The sequence below is a fragment of the Gavia stellata genome, chromosome 6 (genome assembly GCF_030936135.1).
Source record: "Gavia stellata isolate bGavSte3 chromosome 6, bGavSte3.hap2, whole genome shotgun sequence".
Classification (NCBI taxonomy): Eukaryota; Metazoa; Chordata; class Aves; order Gaviiformes; family Gaviidae; genus Gavia; species Gavia stellata.
In genome coordinates, this window is record NC_082599.1 from 23,106,916 (window position 1) to 23,127,243 (window position 20,328).

Genomic DNA, 20,328 nt, shown 5'->3' on the forward strand with positions numbered 1-20,328 from the left:
ACTTCTTTTGAGAAGGCTGCGATGTACTGCTGAAGGGTAGAGGAAAATGGGGTCAAGATTCAAATTTTGGCTCTCAGAACATGTTAATTTGCATTTTTTTGATTACTTTTGAACCTCCTTTGAATTCTTCCTTGGTCTTCTGCATTGTCTATGGCTGGCCCTGAATTTGGGAGCCCTGGTGTGTGCAGTGAAGACAGCCTACACATGCCAAACAAAATGCAGTCCCCTTGGTGTGTGGTCGTCTCTCCAGCATCTGGAGTCTGAATCATCCTTGAGTCAGAGCAGCCATATTTGGTTAACATTGTATTTTGGTGTTGTAATCCATGGGATGCTGTTTGGTACTGCTGACTTCTTTGTGTCAGCTGCCCAATAAATTACTGGCTGGAAGCTTCTCTTTCACTACAAACATTCCTTGCCAGCCACTGTGGGTTTTATATGTGGGGTTTGTGGGTTTTTTTGGTAACAATCTAGGTCCTTTAGTGCTGGCAAAATAATCTTTCCTTTGCCCATGTGGTGCAGCATGTGGGGAGAGCAAGCCTTTCCTGCAGTAGCCAGCTGCAGATTACAAGGTACTCTGAGACACAGGGGTGCTCAGCTGTGCAAAGGTCAAAGACATAATGATAAAATACAGGCAGATTTCAACTAATGATCTTTCAAAGCTCCTGAAACCAAAAGACAAAAAGAGAAAAATGCATATAATGTCTAGATGGTTTGCACGCTGTCAATCTTTAATTAAGATACTTGAGGTAAAGTTTACCCTTGCAAGACAAGGCAGCAGCATGGGCACTCTGTGAGTGAAGAGCTGTGTGAGAGCAAAGGGCACCTGGGCTCTCAGGAGTACAATTCAGCATTGGAAGTTTCACTTCAAACACGGGACAGCTGGAGGAGAGCAATGCTTTGGGCTGCTCCTGCTCCTGGGCTTTTAGTTGCATTATTATTACTTACTGGATTGAGCTGTGAATCAAACCACTATGAGAAAAAGAGGCAGAAAAGAACCGTTTATGACGAGCAGTAAGTACCATTGCTTGCAAATGAATTTGTTCATATGGTGGCTTCTAAGTGCCATAATGGGAACAGAATGGCTTTACTGCAGCTCTTTTTTACATCTCTTTGGCAGATATGTGTAACTAAATGATCTCTTTGTTTTTTCCATAATACAACAGGCCTCGTTTGTCATCAGAGCAGGGTAATTTAGTGTTCCACGCTGGCTCCAGCAAAAATATTGAATTTAGAACTGGACCACTGGGGAAAATAAAAATTAATGAAGAAGACCTTGCAGAACTTTTTAGTCAGGTAATATAGTGACTTTTCCTTAACATGTTTCCATTTTCAGTTTTGCACATTAATAGTTTCATTGTCTTCAGAATTTGCCTTAGCGAATGTTCGATCTGTTTTGTATGATTGTTATTTTATATTCCATGTCAGCACTCTAATATGAAAGTAAGGTATTGCAGACTCATAAAATAATCATGCCATTACAGAAAATAATTAAAAGATTAAACTGTGTATGTAACAGAGCCCTCTGTATTTAAGTGGACTTTATAATAGTAAAGTTAAGCAAGAACGAAACTTTCCTAAGCTTTTGAAAAAGCAAAGCTTGTTTACATTTGTAAGCTTTGGAAAAAGCCAAGCTTGTTTCACATTATCTCTTGTTTAAATTTAGGTGAGAGAATGTAACTCAGAGGTTCAAGAACTTAAAAAAGCCAATGGTGCCTCTAGGAACGTGTCCCAGCAGGTTGATTTGCTGACCTCCAAGGTGAGCCATACCCTTGTGTTATCCTTCTCCAGCATTCACAGTTCTCCATTCCTCAGATTAATATTATGACCTGATTCATTTTAATATTTCTGGACTCCAATTCAGGGAACTGGGGCAGAGTCCATATTTACCATCAGCTCAGAGTCTATGTTTAATGTTGAGATACCTATTCAGTAACTCTGGAGATAATGGAAATATTCCTGTAAATCCCATAATTACCGGTTACCAGGATTCTTCTTTTGTTCACTGTCAACATCTCTATGGATTATATCCTCTAATATTTACGGAAGTGAAATCCTGCTGAATTTAGGAAATGGGCTACATATTTCTTATTAGGTGTTACACAGAGATTCCGTTCCACAGGTGAAATGGGCTATAGGGGTTTGCAGTGGAAAGAAAAGACCTATGCAGTAGTTTTGTCTCTTCCCTGCTACTGAAGATTTTTCTCCAACAGATGATTTTGAAACCTTTGTCTGACTTGGCTTAAGTATCTTTTGTTGCAGTGTTGCCACAAGTTCCTTACAGGAAAATATTTTATAGCCTAATAGACCTCCCTTTAGGGAAACTGCTAATATGTATCCATCATATTGCCTGATTCAGTTTCAGCTTGCTGTTTGTGGTTATAACCCACTGAGATGTGGTCAACTTTTTCTTGGCTGTCTCAGACCTCCGTCCTTCGTATACATGTGAGCACCTGAACAGTCCCACTGGAATATTCACATTCTCAATGTTGAGCACCTGAATACATCTTTACAAGACTGTATCTTGCTTTTTGGAACCAAACTGGGACATATTTAAGCTGTCATTTTCTGAACAGCCTAGAACACTAAAATCCCAGTCAATGGGGCCTGATTTACCTGATTGTCACCCGGTTTCACATACCAGCTATTCTCTTTTCTCAAAAGAAAATATTTTGTTAGCCTACAGGCATCCAGCAATTACCTCTGTGGTCACTCTCCTACCAAGCACAATGTAATTTGCATTTCTCTTGCAGATCGTGAGTCTTGACAACAAACTTCAAAGCTTACAGCAGGTGAGTAGATGGGAGGCAAACTAGAGATCAAAAAAGAAAAAACCAGACCCAAGTAAATAAAGTGAGGTTACAATGATTAAATAGCTCAGTGATTTCTTCCCTCTCATGCATTACTCAGGAAAACTTTTTTTGGTAACAGGAGGTAAAAAAGCACCAAGATTTGTAGAGGAGGTGAAATGCCTTCTTGCAAAATATAAACTGTGTAGGAGCCTACATTCCTTAAAGGAAAAACAGTTGTAGGCTCAAGAACAACAACTAGATACCAAGGAGAAGTAAACTCTTCCTTCACTGACCTGTCAAGATGAAGACTGGAGAATTCAAACTGGATTTTACATTGTACTGGAAATAGCTAATTTTCAGCTGTCACCTGCTTCTCCACTGAGCTTGTGACAAGCCACAGTTACAGCTGCCAGTAAAAGCAGTTGTGGGATGAGTCACCTGTGGAATTGAGAATACAAGACAACCCTCCATCTAGACTCACAGTCTGTTGCTGAAGAACAGTCTCTATTAATATTTACTTCTTGCAGAGCTTTTCTCATCCTAGTGCTTGCAGCTGGCCATCTTGTGTAAGCCCAATTACATTAGTCTTTATTTTGTACCGATATGAGCGAAACAGCTCAAAACCTTTACAAATCAACCTTGCTGACAAAAGGGTGGGGGGAACTACATGCAAGAAAGAATGAAAAAAAATTTAAAAAAGGTTTGTCTTGAAAATAATTGCTAATGAAACACTAAATAAGAAGAGACTTAATTTTCTGCACTTTTCCTGGGTTTCAGGCTATCCAGAGGAAAGCCTGCAGTAGTAACCCCTGTGAGAACTCAGGGACCTGTGTAAACTCACTGGATGGTTTCTTTTGCCTCTGTCCCAGCAACTGGCAGGTGAGTCTTTAGCCTCCTTGAACAGTGAGCATGTATTTTAACTGTAAGGATACACCTGGCTTAGTGTAATTGTGATGAAGCATAGCATTTTAGGGTTGCTCAGGACAGAGTGAGATATACTGAGCAGCAAAACAGCAGTATCACACTCATCATTTGGTTGAAGGGCAACACATTTGCTTCTCAACAATATCAATATCTACCAAAAAAAATGAAGCCCAGACCATTGGGCCAGACCCTGCAGTGTCATACGCAGGTGATGGCCCATGGAGTCAGTGATGCTTGGCAATTCCCACAGCAGAGAATTAGTCTTTGGTTTTTGCTGAGCAGAGTGAACTGAACTGCATGCGTTGCTGTTGATCTTACGCAAGGATAGAGAGAGAATGGGGGAAGGGAAAGATGTTTATTCAAGCTCAATCAAATAAAGCAAATGGGGGTGTAAGTAATCAATCCTATTCTGAGTTTTTGAAATCCAAAGACATTACTGGCAAAGGCTTTAATGGTGCTGTTACATGCACTAGAGATGGAAAAGTTAGATCTTCTCAAAGGCTCTCAACCTGAAAGTTGTCCCAGCAGATCTGAGGTAAAATTGCCGTGCTTTTAGTCTTAGTAAAACACCATCTCTCAACAGAAACAGTTTGAAGGAAAGTTTTCTGAGTCTTTTGCTATGATGTTGGAAAGTAGGGGGGGATGACAGTACTATGCTGTCCATATGCTTTCTACAAACATCTGAAATATTTTATCCCTCATCTGATAACCAGGGTCACAGAAACACAGCTGAAAAATAGAGATTTGTTATAATGTTTCATAAGGGAAGCTGTGTTGATAGCAGCCCATGGCTTGTGTATCTTTGGAAACTGTATTAAACATTGGCTCCATGGTTTGCTTCATTTCTCAGTTATTTGGAAGATAAACTGGTTTTCCATTTCATCTTAGGGCCTCCTGTGTTCAGTGGATGTTAATGAATGCCAGATTTATGCTGGAACAGCGTTAGGCTGCCAGAATGGAGCCACTTGTGTGAACACACCAGGCAGCTACAGGTAACTTTTCAAAAACCCTATGTAAAACACTCTGCTATTTTTGTACCCTGTATCACACCTGCAGCACAATTTCTAGGAATAAGTCTGTTTAGTATCTATGCACTATAATCCCTTGCAGTCCGAGAGAATATAAAATCCTTAATACACAGTACACCCGAGCCCACTGCAGACACAGAAGGCCCTCTGAAGCCATTGCCTGCTTCAACACGAGAAGAGCAGCAAAAACCAGATTTATCACACAGCCATGCTGGGGAAGAAGGCTGCAAATCGGAGACTGTTTCTGGTGACCTGGTTCTCTGTTGTAGGTGCAGATGCTGTAATGGAAATTTACTGCACCATGGTGTGCCGATGGGGCGGTGAGATGCAGCATGCTGGTCTGTAACCAGCACTCGCCAACGTTCCCACCTAGCACAGCCGCGTTATCGCCTCTCGGTTATCACCTACCCCTTGAGACTGAAGGGAGTGAGGTGAACAAGAGCAGAGCTTTGGCCCAGCAATGGCTTTGAGTTGTTGGAAACCTCCTGAATATATGGGCACGCTTGATCACTGGCATTCCCACCACGCTGCATAGCTCTGAGAAATGCCTTCACCCCCTCCAGAAATAGAGGCACTGCTGAGATTGCAGCAGAGCAGGCAATGCACAGTGCTGCCAGGCAGAAAGGGAGGAGAAATGCTGTCTGCAGCCAGCTGGCCAGGAGGGTGCCCGGGCTGCCCGTGTGCAGGCCCCCATAGACATGAGGTCCCTGGAGCATATCCTTCTCTGGCTGCATCCAGCTTCTTAGGAAACACACTCTTGTTTACAGGGCAAGCCAGCCTGAACGTTCTGCGTCTTATTTTCCATAATGTCAAATAATCTGGTAAATAAATAACTTACTTTCAAATATAATACAAAGCTTTCCCTGTGCAGTGGGAACAAGCAGGCTGGAGAGCATGCCACAGCTCTCTGCAAAGCATTTTGTCTCCTGCTTCAGCATGAAAATCTTAGCCCCCACAAATATTTGCTTGGCATAACACTGGCTTATAGACCTTTGTCAGTTCTTGGAAGAACCTCATACCAGGGAAGTTCTCCTGCAGTGCTCCTCACACTTCAGCATTAACACAGAGCCTGCTGAAGTGTCCCTGGTACATGACGCTTCCTGTCAGCTTTTCTTTGGGTTTAAGGGATGTTTCTAGCTTGCCTGCAGCTGTCCCCAACACAGACATTTGTCAAGGAAACGACACACAAAGCAGCCTGCCTTTACTTGTTGTTTCTTACTGTGCTCAGAGATGTGGTGTACAGGTGTGTGACCAAATTACGGTTTGAGAGGACAAACCCTCTGCCTTTCTTGCAAGTATTGTCATTGCGTTAGTGTAGTCATGATTCCTGTCAGTTTCTTCCCCAGTGTAATTCTTGCCCTCTTTGGTACTTGCTCAATCAGTGCTTCCTGAAATGATCTAAGACCTCTTCATAAATCATCCAAATCTTATTATTACTGCTTCTGCGTTATGCCCTCAGGATTATTGTTTGGTCCTTTCCCCAACCCTTTTGTACTGTCTTCACAGTCTCCCTTCACATACTGTCTTACTTATTTCTGAGTGCTCCCCAGATGCTAAATCCATCCCCAGGTAGAACGTGACACAGCTCTTTTCAACAACTGTGAGAATATAGCTGCTAAATTTTCTGGGGCCCAGCAACCCAGGTCACCCCACTCCTGCTCTGATGTAGTTATGTACACCAGCATGGACTGCGGGTAAAGAAAAGGGTGATATTTAACTTTCCATAGCCCCCAGAGATAAAACCAGGTGAAGGGCAGTACTGGATTAGGTACCGTGAAATGGAGCATAACGCAGTCTTCACTCCCTGTTCAGAGTCTTTACCTGCATGCTTCAAGCTGTAATTCAGGAAAGCACTGAAGTATGAGGAAAAAGAGCAGGTATCCAGGAAACGCCTTCCTGAATCAGGACCTTAATAGGACATTGCATCAGTTGGTTGAAAGGCTGTGAGAGTCCCCAAGTCTATCAGACTTTTGTGTCAGAACCGAAATAACAGGGGCCTCATCACATGTGCCATCAGTGATGGGAGAGAACCAGGGCAGTGCCGAGCAGCAGTGGATCGCAATTTGGCTGAAGCTCCTTGCAGTGTGACCTACTTCTTGAAGCTGTTCTCTGAGCAACTTCAGATGGGTAGCAGATTAATCTTTGCCAGACTAGGCTGGAGACAGTGCCGTTGTCCTCCTCCTTTGGAGCTGGTCAGATTGCCTTGCTGTGTCCTTTGGAGTTGAACATGAAGCTCTGAATGTACTTTGAACATACAAAGGTGAACTGGTTCCCTGCCCTGTTGCCTCTGTGCTTGCCCAGATTGAGCTACTGCACTGGCGAGATGGTGTTGGTCTATCTGCTGTCTCTTACAATAATGAAAATGTTGTCTTACAGTACTGCAGACTGCAGTTAAGCACTAAGCTGTTGTGGATTTTTAAGCTTAAGTCATGTGGGTTGCTTGTCTTGGGTGCAGCATTTAGTTACCTGCAATTGGCTTATCAAACTGCTGTTTCAACTGAGCATGTGACACTGTGGCAGGGACAGTAGCAGCTTATTAATAAATTGCTCCAAGGTCCAGATCAGCTGCGCTGGAATACCCTGATTCAAATTCTGCAGACAAATGCTTTTACAGAGTATTTTTTGTTAGCCAGCTTAAAAGCAATCCAAGAAGGGTGTGTATCTGCCATATGTCTCTGTGAGGAGCAGACATTAGCAGACATCACAACATATAACTTGCACCCAAATAAGCATCTCACTGTCATTTTAATAAAAAGCTAGTGAACTGATAGGAGGCTTTCTGTAGGTTTAGGTCCCTTTTGGTTGTATTTCAGAACCTCAGATTTGGTCTATACGTAGGGCCAGAGAAATAAAAGGCCAGAGAAAAGGGAAACATCACCTGATGGCTTAGAAGTTCTCAATTTCAGTTCCACTGTGTATGTACAGTGCTGTGACTAAGGTGTGCCCTATAAATAATAACATGATGCAGCTGGCAGCCTGCAAGCTAGATCCCCCCTGTAGAATGCCTCCCTTCATCCCACTACTTTGTTCTTCCCACCCCATCAGCCCCAAATGCCGTCTCCTGCCCATCACACTTGCTTGGCCCAAATGCTCTCTCCTGCCCATCACACTTACTTGAAAGCTGGGCTGCTGCTGACACAGCAGCTGCCACATGTTGAGGTGTGAGTGTGAAGGTACTCCACTCTCTGGGACAGGTCAGACATGGCATTTCTGCGTATTGCTCAAGGTAGGGTTTTAGGCACTTGGCATCATATGAGGGTCGTAAACTGAACCACAAAGTTTAGGTGCTCTCTGACTGAAGTGGGGATTTCCAGGCTCATACTCTGTTGAAGTCTCATGTTAGACATTTCTTTTTTTCTGGATTTGCATTTATGAATGTAACAAAAGGCTCTGGATTCTCCCATAGGGTCAGGCAGTCAGGGATATGCATAAGTCCCATGTGATTCTTGAGTCTCTGCTGAACAGGAGCCTTGCTTATGTACATGGTTATTAATGGTATTGTCAGTATAGCTAAACAGATGGATTTCATAAGGAACACCACATAAATAAAAGAGTGGGGAATGATCTCTTACTATGGCAATGTGTGATCTTTAACAGCTATATAAGGACAACATTTTGATTTTTCTGTCTGCTTTCACAATTAGCTGCTCCTGTACTCCAGAAACCTATGGGCCTCACTGTGCCTCAAAGTTTGATGACTGCCAGGGAGGATCTGAGACGCTCTGTGGGCATGGCATCTGCATAGATGCAGAGAGGGATCAACCCAACAAGGTAAGGAGCAACATACAAGCCTCATTATACAGCACAGCATAAATAAGCAACAAATAATGCTGAGCACCACAAAACGTGTGTAGCACACAGTGCTGCTGAAAAACAGCAAGAAATGCCACTGTACAACATAACCTAACCTCTCTGTTGTCCCAAGGACAGCAGAAAGAATTGAAAATGCCTTGTGTCTTGTTAGAGGTACTTGGTCACAGTATCAGATCTACTACACCCATAGGGAGCTTGAGAATATTCTCTGAGTGAGGAAAAGTCTTATTTGAAGCATAACATTCTTACTGTTCATTATTTGGGGAGTTCTAAGTTGCTAGAATATTTTGTTACTTAAATGATTAAGAAGGACAAACATAATGAATCTTGTTTTTCCTGGGAAAATGCATACCTGTGGAACATTATTGTCAGTGGCCTGGGAGCTGCCAAGGCTGCATAGCAGCTGGGTGGCTGCTGCTATCTTTGGTGCTCCTCACTGTCAGTTGGACTTGGTCTCTGACTGCGGGCCCAAGCTCTCCAAATGTCTGCACTGGGTGGATGCTACCATACACTTGAACGGTCTTCTGGATCAAGCCAGCTCATTCTTTTTGGGAGAGAATCTGGGTACAGGGTGTTCATTCCAAAGGGACATATGGAACAGGCCAGCTTTGGTTCTTTCCACTCAGAGCAACCCTCCAAAACTACCCTGTCGAGTCTGTGCTCCTTAACACTCCTATACATCCACGCAACATTCCAGACACACCACATATTCTTCGTGCCATGCTATAAAATAATTTCTTTGCTCAATTTGTAAAAGTTTTCACAACTCATCACTTGTTTTCTGCCCAATTTTTGTGGAGAAAGCTTTTCAAAAGGGTTCAGTATTGGCTTAACAGTGTCTGCTCCTGTGACAGTCAACAATAAAACTCCCATTAGCTTTAATTGGACTAAAGCTAGATAAATGCTGAAATCTGGCCATTAGTTGGCCATTTACTAGAGTGAAAACTGTTTTCCTTGAAGAAAACATATATTTGCAATTTAATGTCAGTGCTGCACGTTGCACAGGTTACTGAACAGTTTGCTTAAAAGAAAACAGCCAAGCTGATTTCAGGTTGCTTACACTGATCGGTTTACCCTGGTTACAAAGCAAGTTGATGACTTTTAATTATGTTTATGTACAGCTCATAATTGCTGTTCATTTTCTCTGGGAGCTTTGGGGTAAACTACAGGTTTCTTTTATGAACATAATGAATGAGTCTGTTGTTGCTTCCATAATCTGAATAGGTAAATTCAGAGGAAGAAACAGACTGAGAAAACTACCAAAGCAACTTATAAAACAGAATGTGCAAACCATGTAACGCTCTGAAAGCTTTCTTGCTATAGTTTAAAAGACATTTTATAAAATGAAATAATCCTGCCCTTTTCTCGACTGTTCTAACTGTCTTAAATGTGATGTTTGCTGTGACAGCCTAAGTACCGCTGTATCTGTGACATTGGCTGGATGTCGCCTCCTGGCAGCCCTGCCTGCAGTGCTGATATAGATGAATGCAGCCTCCCTAATCATCCGTGTTCACAGAATCCGCTTGTGCAGTGCTACAACACACCAGGCTCCTACTCATGTGGTCCCTGCCCCACAGGTATCACATCCTTCCATGGTCTCAGAGGGAAGGGGGTGGCACTAGGCAGTATTGCCTGTATGTCATAAGCACAGGATCCAGATACGAGTACCTATGTGAAATGCTTTGGTTTGTATTCTAGAAAATAAATGCCTGCATGTTATGTCTTACCAAGGTAATGCAGGCAGTGGAGTCTAACGCATGATTTATCCCATTCTAAACTGAGCATCTAAATAGGTCTGATGTACCCTCATGTCCATAGGTACCTTCATGTCCATCATGTCCTATTACCTTTATGTAATAGGTCCAAGGTACTTTCATATCCTTATGCTCGCTGCCCTAAGGCAATATAAAAATCTAATTGTCCCCTCAAGCCATATAACCTATGATTCCTCTTCCTGAGTTGGGTAGGTGGTGTGTATAGGAGGAGTATTTGAAGTATTTAACCAGAGTTATGATAAAGCTTTCCTGCAAATTGTACATGTGTGCACTAGACTAGAACTGCCTCCTCTTTAGGTTAAAGTGTGTTTGATTCTGGAATATCCAGAATACAGTTAAAATAAAATGTTTTTGCACACACATCTTCACCCTGTTGTAACCTACTTTGCAGACCAGTATTAATTTTCATCAGTTATGAGAGGGACAGGTCTTCTCTTGTGTTGATGAAGTGAAATGAAAAAGTCCTATTTTTCTGCTCTATGAAAAGATCTGGTCAAAGAAGAACATGAAATGGCAAGGCATTTTCTATTTTAATGTCTTTCCTGTGCTTCTTTTTAGGGTGGCAAGGAAATGGCTACAGTTGCCAAGACATTGATGAATGTGAAAGTAATAACGGAGGCTGCTCAACAGCACCAATGGTTCAATGTATCAACACAATGGGATCCTTCCACTGTGGGCTCTGTCCAGCAGGTAAAATGGATCTTTTTGTTGATAAAACTATGGAAAGGCTTAAAAGATGATGAGTCAACACATCCGAGCCTGTTTTATGGTAGACTTAAGAAGCTGGAGATTGGTTTTAGATAAAGAAGTACCACATACACAAAGCAATACTGTAATATAGAATGCAGAGTCCAAGTATATTCAAACTGCTTCAGCTATTAATGAACATTTTGTAGAGTGTGTCTCTAATGATGATCCTCTGAAATATGATTCTCTTCTACTATGTAGTCCTTTTCAGTGTTAGAGCCTTGATTTGACAAAGTACTTCCTTTATAAGATCATTAATGGGAAATAAGGATTGCGTAATTATGATAGTAATTTCATTGTCTGTATTAATTGAAAGAGTACCTTGTGTGCCATAAATCAGCTGTATTGTCTGTCTTAAAAAAAGCCTTGATAATTGTCACGCTCTGAATGCTGTCTAAGAATGCGGTGTTTCAATTGCAGTACAGGTCAAGCAGTGGAAGCGTGGTTTACATCTTTATAATTTGTGGTTTACAATTTAAGATGCTTCATGAAATGAATGCTATCAATACTAGAAATACTAGCAGGAAAAAGCGTTTCTGATTGACCTTTCAATTGCTATTTAAATGGCAACAGACTGCAGGTAGTGAAGGCTCCCAGTTACTGAGTGCTGAAGTGCTATCACTGTGCTGGAAACGTGGCCTTGGACAAGTTTTGATGTGGTGCACTGGACCTCAGCTCTGGCCGTGCAGAGTCGTGCTGCAGTGCCTTGGTCCTGCTGACCCTCCCGAGAGGAGCTGGAAGTTGTGTTTGAGACCCAAGGGCAGCTCTGGCATGCAGTGGGAAGCCTGGAGAAGGTCAAGGGCTGGCTGGGTGCAAATGTATAGGGAGGGCAGCACAGGGTGACTGAGAGACCTGAGCTTCTATGGCCTCACTGACCTCACCTATATTTGGCTAGCACTAAGACACCTTTTTTCTAAAATCATGAGAGGATTTAGTTACAATCAGAATCCATTCCTGCAATGCAGGAACCACAATAAATATGCCAGGTATTACCTCAGTGGCTATCTCAACTTTTTCTTTTTAACTGCAGAAGATTATGATTTTTACACCATAAATTAGTCTTTTTCTCACCAGATGGTTGTTTTGCTGTCGATTCTTGGAGAACATAGTTTGTTACAGACTAACTGAGATTTACCTCTGAACAGGTTATGAGGGAGATGGACAAACGTGTACCCAGGTTGATATCTGCTCAATAAATAATGGAGGGTGCCATCCTTTGGCTACTTGTACATCAGCTCCAGGTATGATGCTCACTTAAGGACTGTAAGTAATACCAGTGTGAATCTGAAGGAGTGTTTGGTTAGGCTGAATCCACTTTACAGCAACATATTTAGATTTCTGCCCCTTCTCCACAGTCAGTTTTGCCTCACCCAAAGGAATTTACAGGCAGATTAGCTAAAGCCAGCAGGCCATTCCACAAACACTGACAGATTTTAGGCTCCACCAAAGAGCAGATTTCATCATAAAAATGTGGAGATCTTCACCATTTCTTTGTGACGCAGTTTTCCAGTTTCAGCTGCTTTTACTATTCTTCTCCTTTCCATAAATGCCCTTTGAGTACTCCCACCACTTCCCATGAAGGTGACCTTGGACTCTCAGGTACCCATAGCAAAGCAACAATAGGGATCTTTCCATGGCCAAACTGGACACTGACCAGGGAAGTTATCAAAAGATCAAATAAATTAGAATTATATAAAGCCTCTGCTTCAAAATGTCAAGGACCTTTACCGTCATTGGTATTACCATTGTAGTAAGGACCTAATTACTTTCTGTATCTTGTCGCATCTCCCAAGGGCCAATGCCACTTTGTGCCTGCACGTCTGGGTACACTGGAAGCGGATATGGAGCGAATGGGTGCTTTGCTCTCAGTGATATCTGCCAGCTGCAAAACCCTTGTGCAAATGGGCAGTGCTTGGTAAGTGCTGGGCTCCTCGCAGTTACTGACAGTGTTATGTACTTACAACCAGTAACAACAGGGAGACTGGTGAGACTGAAAGCTGAGTGCAGACATACTAAAGGTAATGAGGCAAGGTCAGCAGGGAGATCAACTGATGTACCTGGGGAAGACAAAATGAGTTTCAGGGCACACAAGCTATTTCTTTGTGATTGAAGTAGAGGCAGCAGTCTTAGCACTAATAACCTGAGGGGTTGCAGCTGGTATACCAGGCTAGCGATGGAATGCTGGTGCTGGTGGGGGAGAACTGATGAATGACTGTCCCTGGTGGGGCAGGGAAGTAATTTACCACCTTGGATCATGAAGGAATTACCCAGTATAACAAAACCAGTATCTCTGCTGACCTTCAGACTGTTAATACCTAGTACAGTTATTTATGTGTTCCTAGGCTGATATTGTGAGAGCCCCCCTGGAGCCTCAGGCTGTTTATATGGATATGGAAAGGGTGCTTCATAGGAATTGGTTGTACTCCTGCTGGTAGCTAAGTGTTTTGGACCTTTACTGATTGGTGGTGTGAATTCATTCTCATGCACAGTGACTGTTTAGTTTGTCCACATGGACCCTGTGAAGGCCTTTTGGCTTCCTCAGTGAGGTGTGCTGTGCTCAGGAAAGTCCATGCTGCAGACCTGGGGCTTTTGATAATTCTGTTGTGGAGGATATGTTACCTTTCCCTTTTCCCATTTTCTGTGTGAAAGGAGGTGATCCCCTTACCTCCACTCCACCCCTTACCAGCATTCCTTCTCTCTCTTCTGTAGGTACATATTACCTTTTCACTCAGATATTTAAAGGGCCTTTTGTGCCCAGATCTAATCTACTTTTTCTGACTATTTAGAAACTATTTATTTTAGTCAGTCTATTAAAAGATGTGATGTTTTCCCCTAAATATATCCTAATATAGAACTGCAGGCAATCATGGCTACAAACTAATTCATAAAGATAATAACACAGTCAGATACTTCAGTAATGGGACTACATAAGCATCTAATAAAATAGCGGAACAGCAGAGCTATATTTGGCCAGCGTAATGACAGGTGAAATGTAATGTTAATTAAATATCAGGCAACAAAGGTCAGAAAACCCCTTTTTGCCTTCTAAAGTAGCATTGAGAGCCCTGAATACACATCAAAATCCTCTTCCATCATACTGAAAATCTCTGTTCAGGACACAGAAGACATGAACAGAGAATGCAAAAGGAAATAGAGAATATAGCACATTGATTGTATGTCATCAAAGATAGGATTGTTAGCATGTACCTTGGAATAACGTGTTCTGCTTTACCTGTAAAAACTGTGTCTATAAACCAAGAAATATAAGGAAAGAGGACATATGAAATTAAAACAGTTAGAGACGTGGAAAGACTTGATTATAAGGAGAAGTAGTAAAGGTTGAGACAAAAGAAACGGAAGAGAGACATACAGAATAAGGAATAAGGCAGAGAAGGCAATGAAATTGTTCCCATTTAACATTCCTCAAGGTGAAAATGGAAGTTAACAGCCCACGTAACTGCAGTGCAGACTTCCCAGAGAACAGGCTTGAAATAAATGATTTATAAACCACTGTTATCTTCACTTGCTATTTACAAGGCTTAGATAATATGATTGACTTATTTCTAGGGTGATCATTTCAAAGCCAAGCAAACGGTTTTCGGAATGGCTAAATGAATACAGATTTTGACTTTTTAGAAAGTAATTTGAAAAAGCCCTGCAAAGAAAATACTTAATAGAAAAAGCAAAGATCTAGATAATCTGATTAGACTTTAGGTTTATTTTGGTATTCACCAGTGACCATCAAGGCCATTAAATTCCAAAGGTTTTATTCCTTTGTTCTCATATCTCCACATAAAGTAAGTGTAAATATCAGTCTTTCTGCTGATTACATTGATTCCTTTAGGTGATCCATGGTCATTAAGTTTATTGCATTTGCTTATACCTGTAGGCAATGATCTCTGGATATTTCTGCCTGTGTAATGCAGGCTGGACAGGCCCTAATTGTACAGAGAACATTGACGAATGCATTAGCAACCCGTGCCAGAATGGGGGGAGCTGCACCGATGGGGTCAACGGCTACTCCTGCGAGTGCACCAGCGCCTGGACAGGTCCACAGTGCCAGACTGCCCAGCAAGGTATGGTCAGGACTTCCTCCCCAAGAGAAATGGGCCACCAGGCTTCAGCGAATAGATGCTTGGTGTATATGGTTCATATGTGAATAAGAACCAAGTTATGATGGAAAAAACCAGACCTCTTCTCGGTGAATTACAGGTCCCAATCCAAAGTCCCTTGAAGTCAGAGTTTTCCATGAGTTTTGTTTATAGCTGCTTTGTTTAGCAGTAGGAGCATAACAGTGAAGTTGATCTGCAGGTCTACTGGCCTTGACTAGACACCAGACATCCTAAAATCAGATACCTGTGCCTGAGAAAGTGGTCTGGTAAGCTGGTTGGGAAAGAGGATCCAATATAAGGAGAATAGATTTATGAGAGAATATATTAATGTTTCTCTTTTGTGCATTCTATTTCATTTGTTGTGAAGCTGAGAGGTCCTGACGTTTTTAGTCAAGAGGAAAAGCCAGAAAAGGTTTTCAAACAGAAATTTAATGAAATAAATGTTATCCATGAAAATGGGGGACTCTGAGTTTTATAGAGTGACTGCAAGGTCCTGCCTTTAACATTTCTTCTTAATATCAATTTTTCTGTTTTTTTGGGATTTTTTTAACATTAATTTTAATCAAACACGGTCAGGATAGCATTCCAGTGAGTGTCCCTGTGGCAACCATCGGTCCGATGGCTCAAATTTATTGCAGGATGCTGTGAAGAAAGCAGAGTAACTTTTCACAGAATACAGAATGTAAAACTTTCACTGAGCCCCTGTGAAATCTGCTGTATTTTAGAGCTACTTCAAGGTCTTTCCTATTTTCCTTGAATAACTAACCAGTAATGTTTTATTATTAAACACATGTGGAAAAAAAATTGATTTTTAACCATTCGTAATAGAAGGGACAGAAACCCAGTTTTTATCCAGTGAGAAATTATAATGTATCAACTTTTGTTTTAGTTCCTAATCAAGGGAAAAATAATACATTTTATGACATAATAATTCTGAATCTGGTTGAGAAATGGTGAGATGTTTTAGATGGACACTTCAAACAGAATTATATTCTTTTTACCACTCCTTGGAACAAAATACTTCAGTTCGCTGAGAATTGAATATTTCTTTAGCATCAGTTCAATGTTAAACTACAGCTGCTTGTTGTACACTGTAGCTATATGTGCATTGTATTTTGCGTGCTTTATGGACATATTTTTCTGTAGCTGTTTGGGATTCTCAGTTCACAGCTCCCATTCATTGAATGGCTCAGTGAAAGAAGAGACCACGGTATATCATGAGAGGTATTATCAGGCCCAGAAATCTGACCAAGAAAAAAATAATGGGACAATAAAACATCTGAAGGATAACTTCTATGATGCACCACTACTGAGAAAGACAATTTTATATCATGTTAGCTTCAAAATACTATTTTATTGTAGGTGAAAAATCTAAAGATTCAATCTGGAGCTAGCCTTCTGGAAACAAATTAGTTTATGGACATTTTCCTGAGACAGAATCAACATCTTTTGGCAGTATCCACATATTCCAGCTGAAAATCTTTGTTCTTTTTCCAGGAACTACTTTTCTCTCAGGGAGTTCTCTGCTCAGTTTTGTGATGTCATTCCACTTTAGAGGAAATCCTGAAGAGTCTTTTATAGAAGTTTCACCCTTGTTTTAGATGTTTAGTAAGCCAAAGCTATGCAAGAAAGTTAGGTTTTGTTTAAGTCTGTATAGTGGTATCACAAATTAATCTGTTTAATTTTCCCTCTCTTTCTGCAGTTTGTGGAGGATATCTCTCAGGCTCCAGGGGGACTTTCAGTTACCCTAACAACCCAAACAGCCAGCAGTACAACAGTGGGGTCAGCTGCGCTTGGGTTATTCAAACTAGTCCCAATAAGGTAAGATAGAGTTCAGGTTAAAGAAACTCTCACTCTGCAGGACCCTTCAGCTCATCAGAGCAAACGTGATGATCTTCATGCCACGTATTCCAACATTGTGATCCAAACCCCTCAGAATAAATAGTTTTTCAAAAAGAATAAGTTTCAGATCCATAAAAGCCTTCAGGCTCCTTAGCCTAAGAATTTGCCTGGGTTACGTTTTCAGAGTTTTTCCTATGCAGCTGAGGGTTAGAATTTAATCACCTACCACCAGCTAGAGAAGGTGCCTGTTTTACACTGCTTTAGAATGTGATCTGTGAATAGCTGCATGAGAAAAGCTCTGCTCTGATGGGCTCCACAGTTGGTTCGTAAGCTAAGTGACCCCAGAACAATTTCATGTTTCTGATGTTCTGAGTGCCAGAAATGTGGAATGCAGAATTAATATTGTCAATGGCTTTGTGTAATAACTGAATTTTTTTAAGGATTAATTTTTAAATGTTGCACTCAAATGTATATTCTGATTCTGATCTGCAACTAACAGTTCCACTTGTATTATAAATAACAACTACAAAATATGTTACTTCACACTTTAGCATGGGACTTCTTACTTGGGATCTAAATATTTGTTCTATTTTTGACATGTCATGGAATTAATTAAGTAGTTTTATAAAGCAGTGGTTGCTAGTGGTTTAGACAGCAAGATATATATATATGTGTGTGTGTGACATATCCTCAGCTTTAAGACTAAGAGCCACTACTGCCTTCAGCACCGCTATATTAAAGCACATCAGTGAGGAATCTGAACATACATAAAGCTGTGTATGTCACTAGGTATCTAGAGTGGGCTTATGAGACACTGGTTTTATATGTGCAAAAAAAGATAATTTCTATTTTTTAACTCCTGTGACAATATTTTCAACTGTAGCAAAGATGAGAAATGTTAATTATCTGATGAGGAATCTGCTATGGGAAACCTGGAATAAAGTATTTTATGCTGTATTTCAAGTCTTTCATATGGCTTGAAATATATACATATATATATTTCACATACATAACAGACACAGGCAAATGGTCTCAATTATTAGTTTATAGAAATAATCCTCTTTCCAGACAACTTCCCTGTCCAAATTGTTTCCTATCTATCTTTTCTCTTTCCTTTTGACCTTTAAGATTCTGTAATATCTTCTTCTGTCCTGGAACTTTTCAGGAAATGTCATAATGGCTCCAAAGCTCGTAGATTCTCACAGTTGCATAAACATGTATATGTGCTCCATACCAAGTTACTGCATAAACAGTGTCTAAGCAGATGGAGAAAAAGACATTTCTTGTTTCTTACTTCCTGTTAGATTCTGCATATTGTTTTCCCATTCTTCCAACTGGAGGCAAGTAATGAATGTAACTCTGACTTCCTTCAAATCCATGATGGGCCTTCAGCATCAATGCACATGCTGGGAAAATACTGTGGCTCCTCACCTCCTACAGAGCTTTTCAGTTCTCACAACTCCCTGTATTTTTGGTTCTACTCAGACCACACCATTATGGCTGGAGGTTTTACTGTTCAGTGGGAATCTCGGGATCCTGGTAAGTTTGATAAAATCTCAAGTAATTTAGCATCTTTATGGCTTTGGAGCAAAATGAATGACTTATTTCCTTTGATTAGGAAACATTAGGAGCAGTAGGACAGAATTTTACTAGGGAGTGAGGCTGAAATGTAGACATGTATGTCACTTTAAAATATTTAAACTCCAACTCTAGGCCTCTGCATGAATAACTTTCTGCTTTTTAAGGTTGTTTTATACCTCCTGTGAGGAATCCCCCAAAGAGCATGTGTTCCTGGAGATGCTGTTCTTCTGATTAGTTCTCTTTTCTCACAGAAGTATCTAGTACTTTGAGAAAGCAAGTTACCTTTTTTTGCTGCTGACAATTTACAAGAGGCTGAAGAGTTTGAACCACGCTTTCCAAACATGGTAGATTGTTGGGAATTTGATTTTAAATTATCTGTGAGCTTTTTGGTATGATTTGCTGTACATTTCTGCCTGAATTCTTGGTAACACCACTTGCGTGATTCTTCCAGGAGGCCTGGCAGTGCATTTCTAGAGATAACCCCAAATCATCTTGTGCAACATCAAGCTCACTTCAATATTCTGTGTATTGTCTAGAGACAAAATTGTGCATTGGATTGTGTCTTTAAAGAACCATAGAGTAAAAGAAGTATAGAAAATTCAGGGGGAGAACGGTTTCTTTATTTCCAGAAATATTTATTGAAATGCTTTTAATGTGAGTTTTGGTGGTGGTTTTTTTTTTCTTTCAATTGACATTATTAGATAGATAATTACTAATTGACAAAAACAGATGCTGAAAAGTGAAAACAGATCTTTTGGGGAAAAACAAAAGAAAGCAAAGTGGGAGAGAGCTATAGATGTGAGTAAACCAGCTATACCCTAGGTATAACACACATTCCCAACTGTTACGCTGAGAGGGATTTTTTTTTTTATGACCGGTATATAAAAGAATCTTCCCTGTAATTAACATTTTTTTTAAATGAAAACAGTCTTATGCTAGGATAAAGCATGGAGACTATTTACAAAGTACAGAAATTCAGATTAGTTTTGTAAATCCAATCCAAAACACAGTACTTTTGATCATTCTCCTAAAGATATTTCCATTATAACTGGGAAAGAATCTTTTACTGTGCAAATCAGGAAATATTTGGAGTTCTGCTTTTATAATTGAGTTGCAGAATTAATTGTAAGATTTAAAGAATGAAGTAACTTGTTGGTTTGTTTGGCTTGATCTTTGTTTTTGAATTTATTCTGGATCCCAAAGTGGTACCTAGTTTTGAAAGTACAGGAGAATTCATCTTCTGACCTGACATGTAGTATTAAAGACTGTGTTCTTCCATGTTTCTTTTCTGTTAGAATGTGGTGGTGAGCTGATGGGTACTTACGGCTCTATAAGCTCTCCAGGATACCCTGGTAACTATCCTGTAAACAGAGACTGTTTCTGGACCATCTCAACCAGTCCTGGCTTCCTCATCACATTTGCTTTTGGCACACTAAGCCTAGAACACCATGAAAACTGCAGTTATGACCATTTAGAGGTAAAGTGTAAATGTGGATTATGACAACATTTTATGGCTATGTTATTGCAAAACAAGATATTGCAAAACTTCTTGTACGTACAGAAGGGGACTGTTTGAAAATTAAATCCTGGGTTGAAACGTTCATTTGTACTTACTTATTCCAGCCATCAATGCACAATCAGATACAGGCAGTATAACAGAAAGGGGATGAGATCCTGCTCCACTGAAGTCAGTGGAAGTCTTGCGACTAAAGAGGAT

At 40.7% G+C, this 20,328-nt stretch overlaps 1 protein-coding gene across 1 annotated transcript in view; it reads left to right on the forward strand.

Annotated features, from left to right (window-relative positions):
* The first annotated feature begins 892 nt into the window (after positions 1–892).
* Positions 893–20,328, forward strand: part of CUBN (cubilin) — a 149,338-nt gene continuing 129,902 nt past the window's right edge. The window contains exons 1-15 of the mRNA XM_059818798.1: positions 893–1,011; positions 1,164–1,293; positions 1,664–1,756; positions 2,751–2,789; positions 3,567–3,668; positions 4,602–4,705; positions 8,386–8,512; positions 9,963–10,131; positions 10,888–11,019; positions 12,222–12,317; positions 12,870–12,991; positions 14,966–15,152; positions 16,891–17,009; positions 18,335–18,569; positions 19,907–20,088. Of these exons, the coding sequence (XP_059674781.1) occupies positions 893–1,011; positions 1,164–1,293; positions 1,664–1,756; positions 2,751–2,789; positions 3,567–3,668; positions 4,602–4,705; positions 8,386–8,512; positions 9,963–10,131; positions 10,888–11,019; positions 12,222–12,317; positions 12,870–12,991; positions 14,966–15,152; positions 16,891–17,009; positions 18,335–18,569; positions 19,907–20,088 (1,956 nt within the window). The remainder of the gene's footprint in view (positions 1,012–1,163; positions 1,294–1,663; positions 1,757–2,750; positions 2,790–3,566; positions 3,669–4,601; positions 4,706–8,385; positions 8,513–9,962; positions 10,132–10,887; positions 11,020–12,221; positions 12,318–12,869; positions 12,992–14,965; positions 15,153–16,890; positions 17,010–18,334; positions 18,570–19,906; positions 20,089–20,328) is intronic.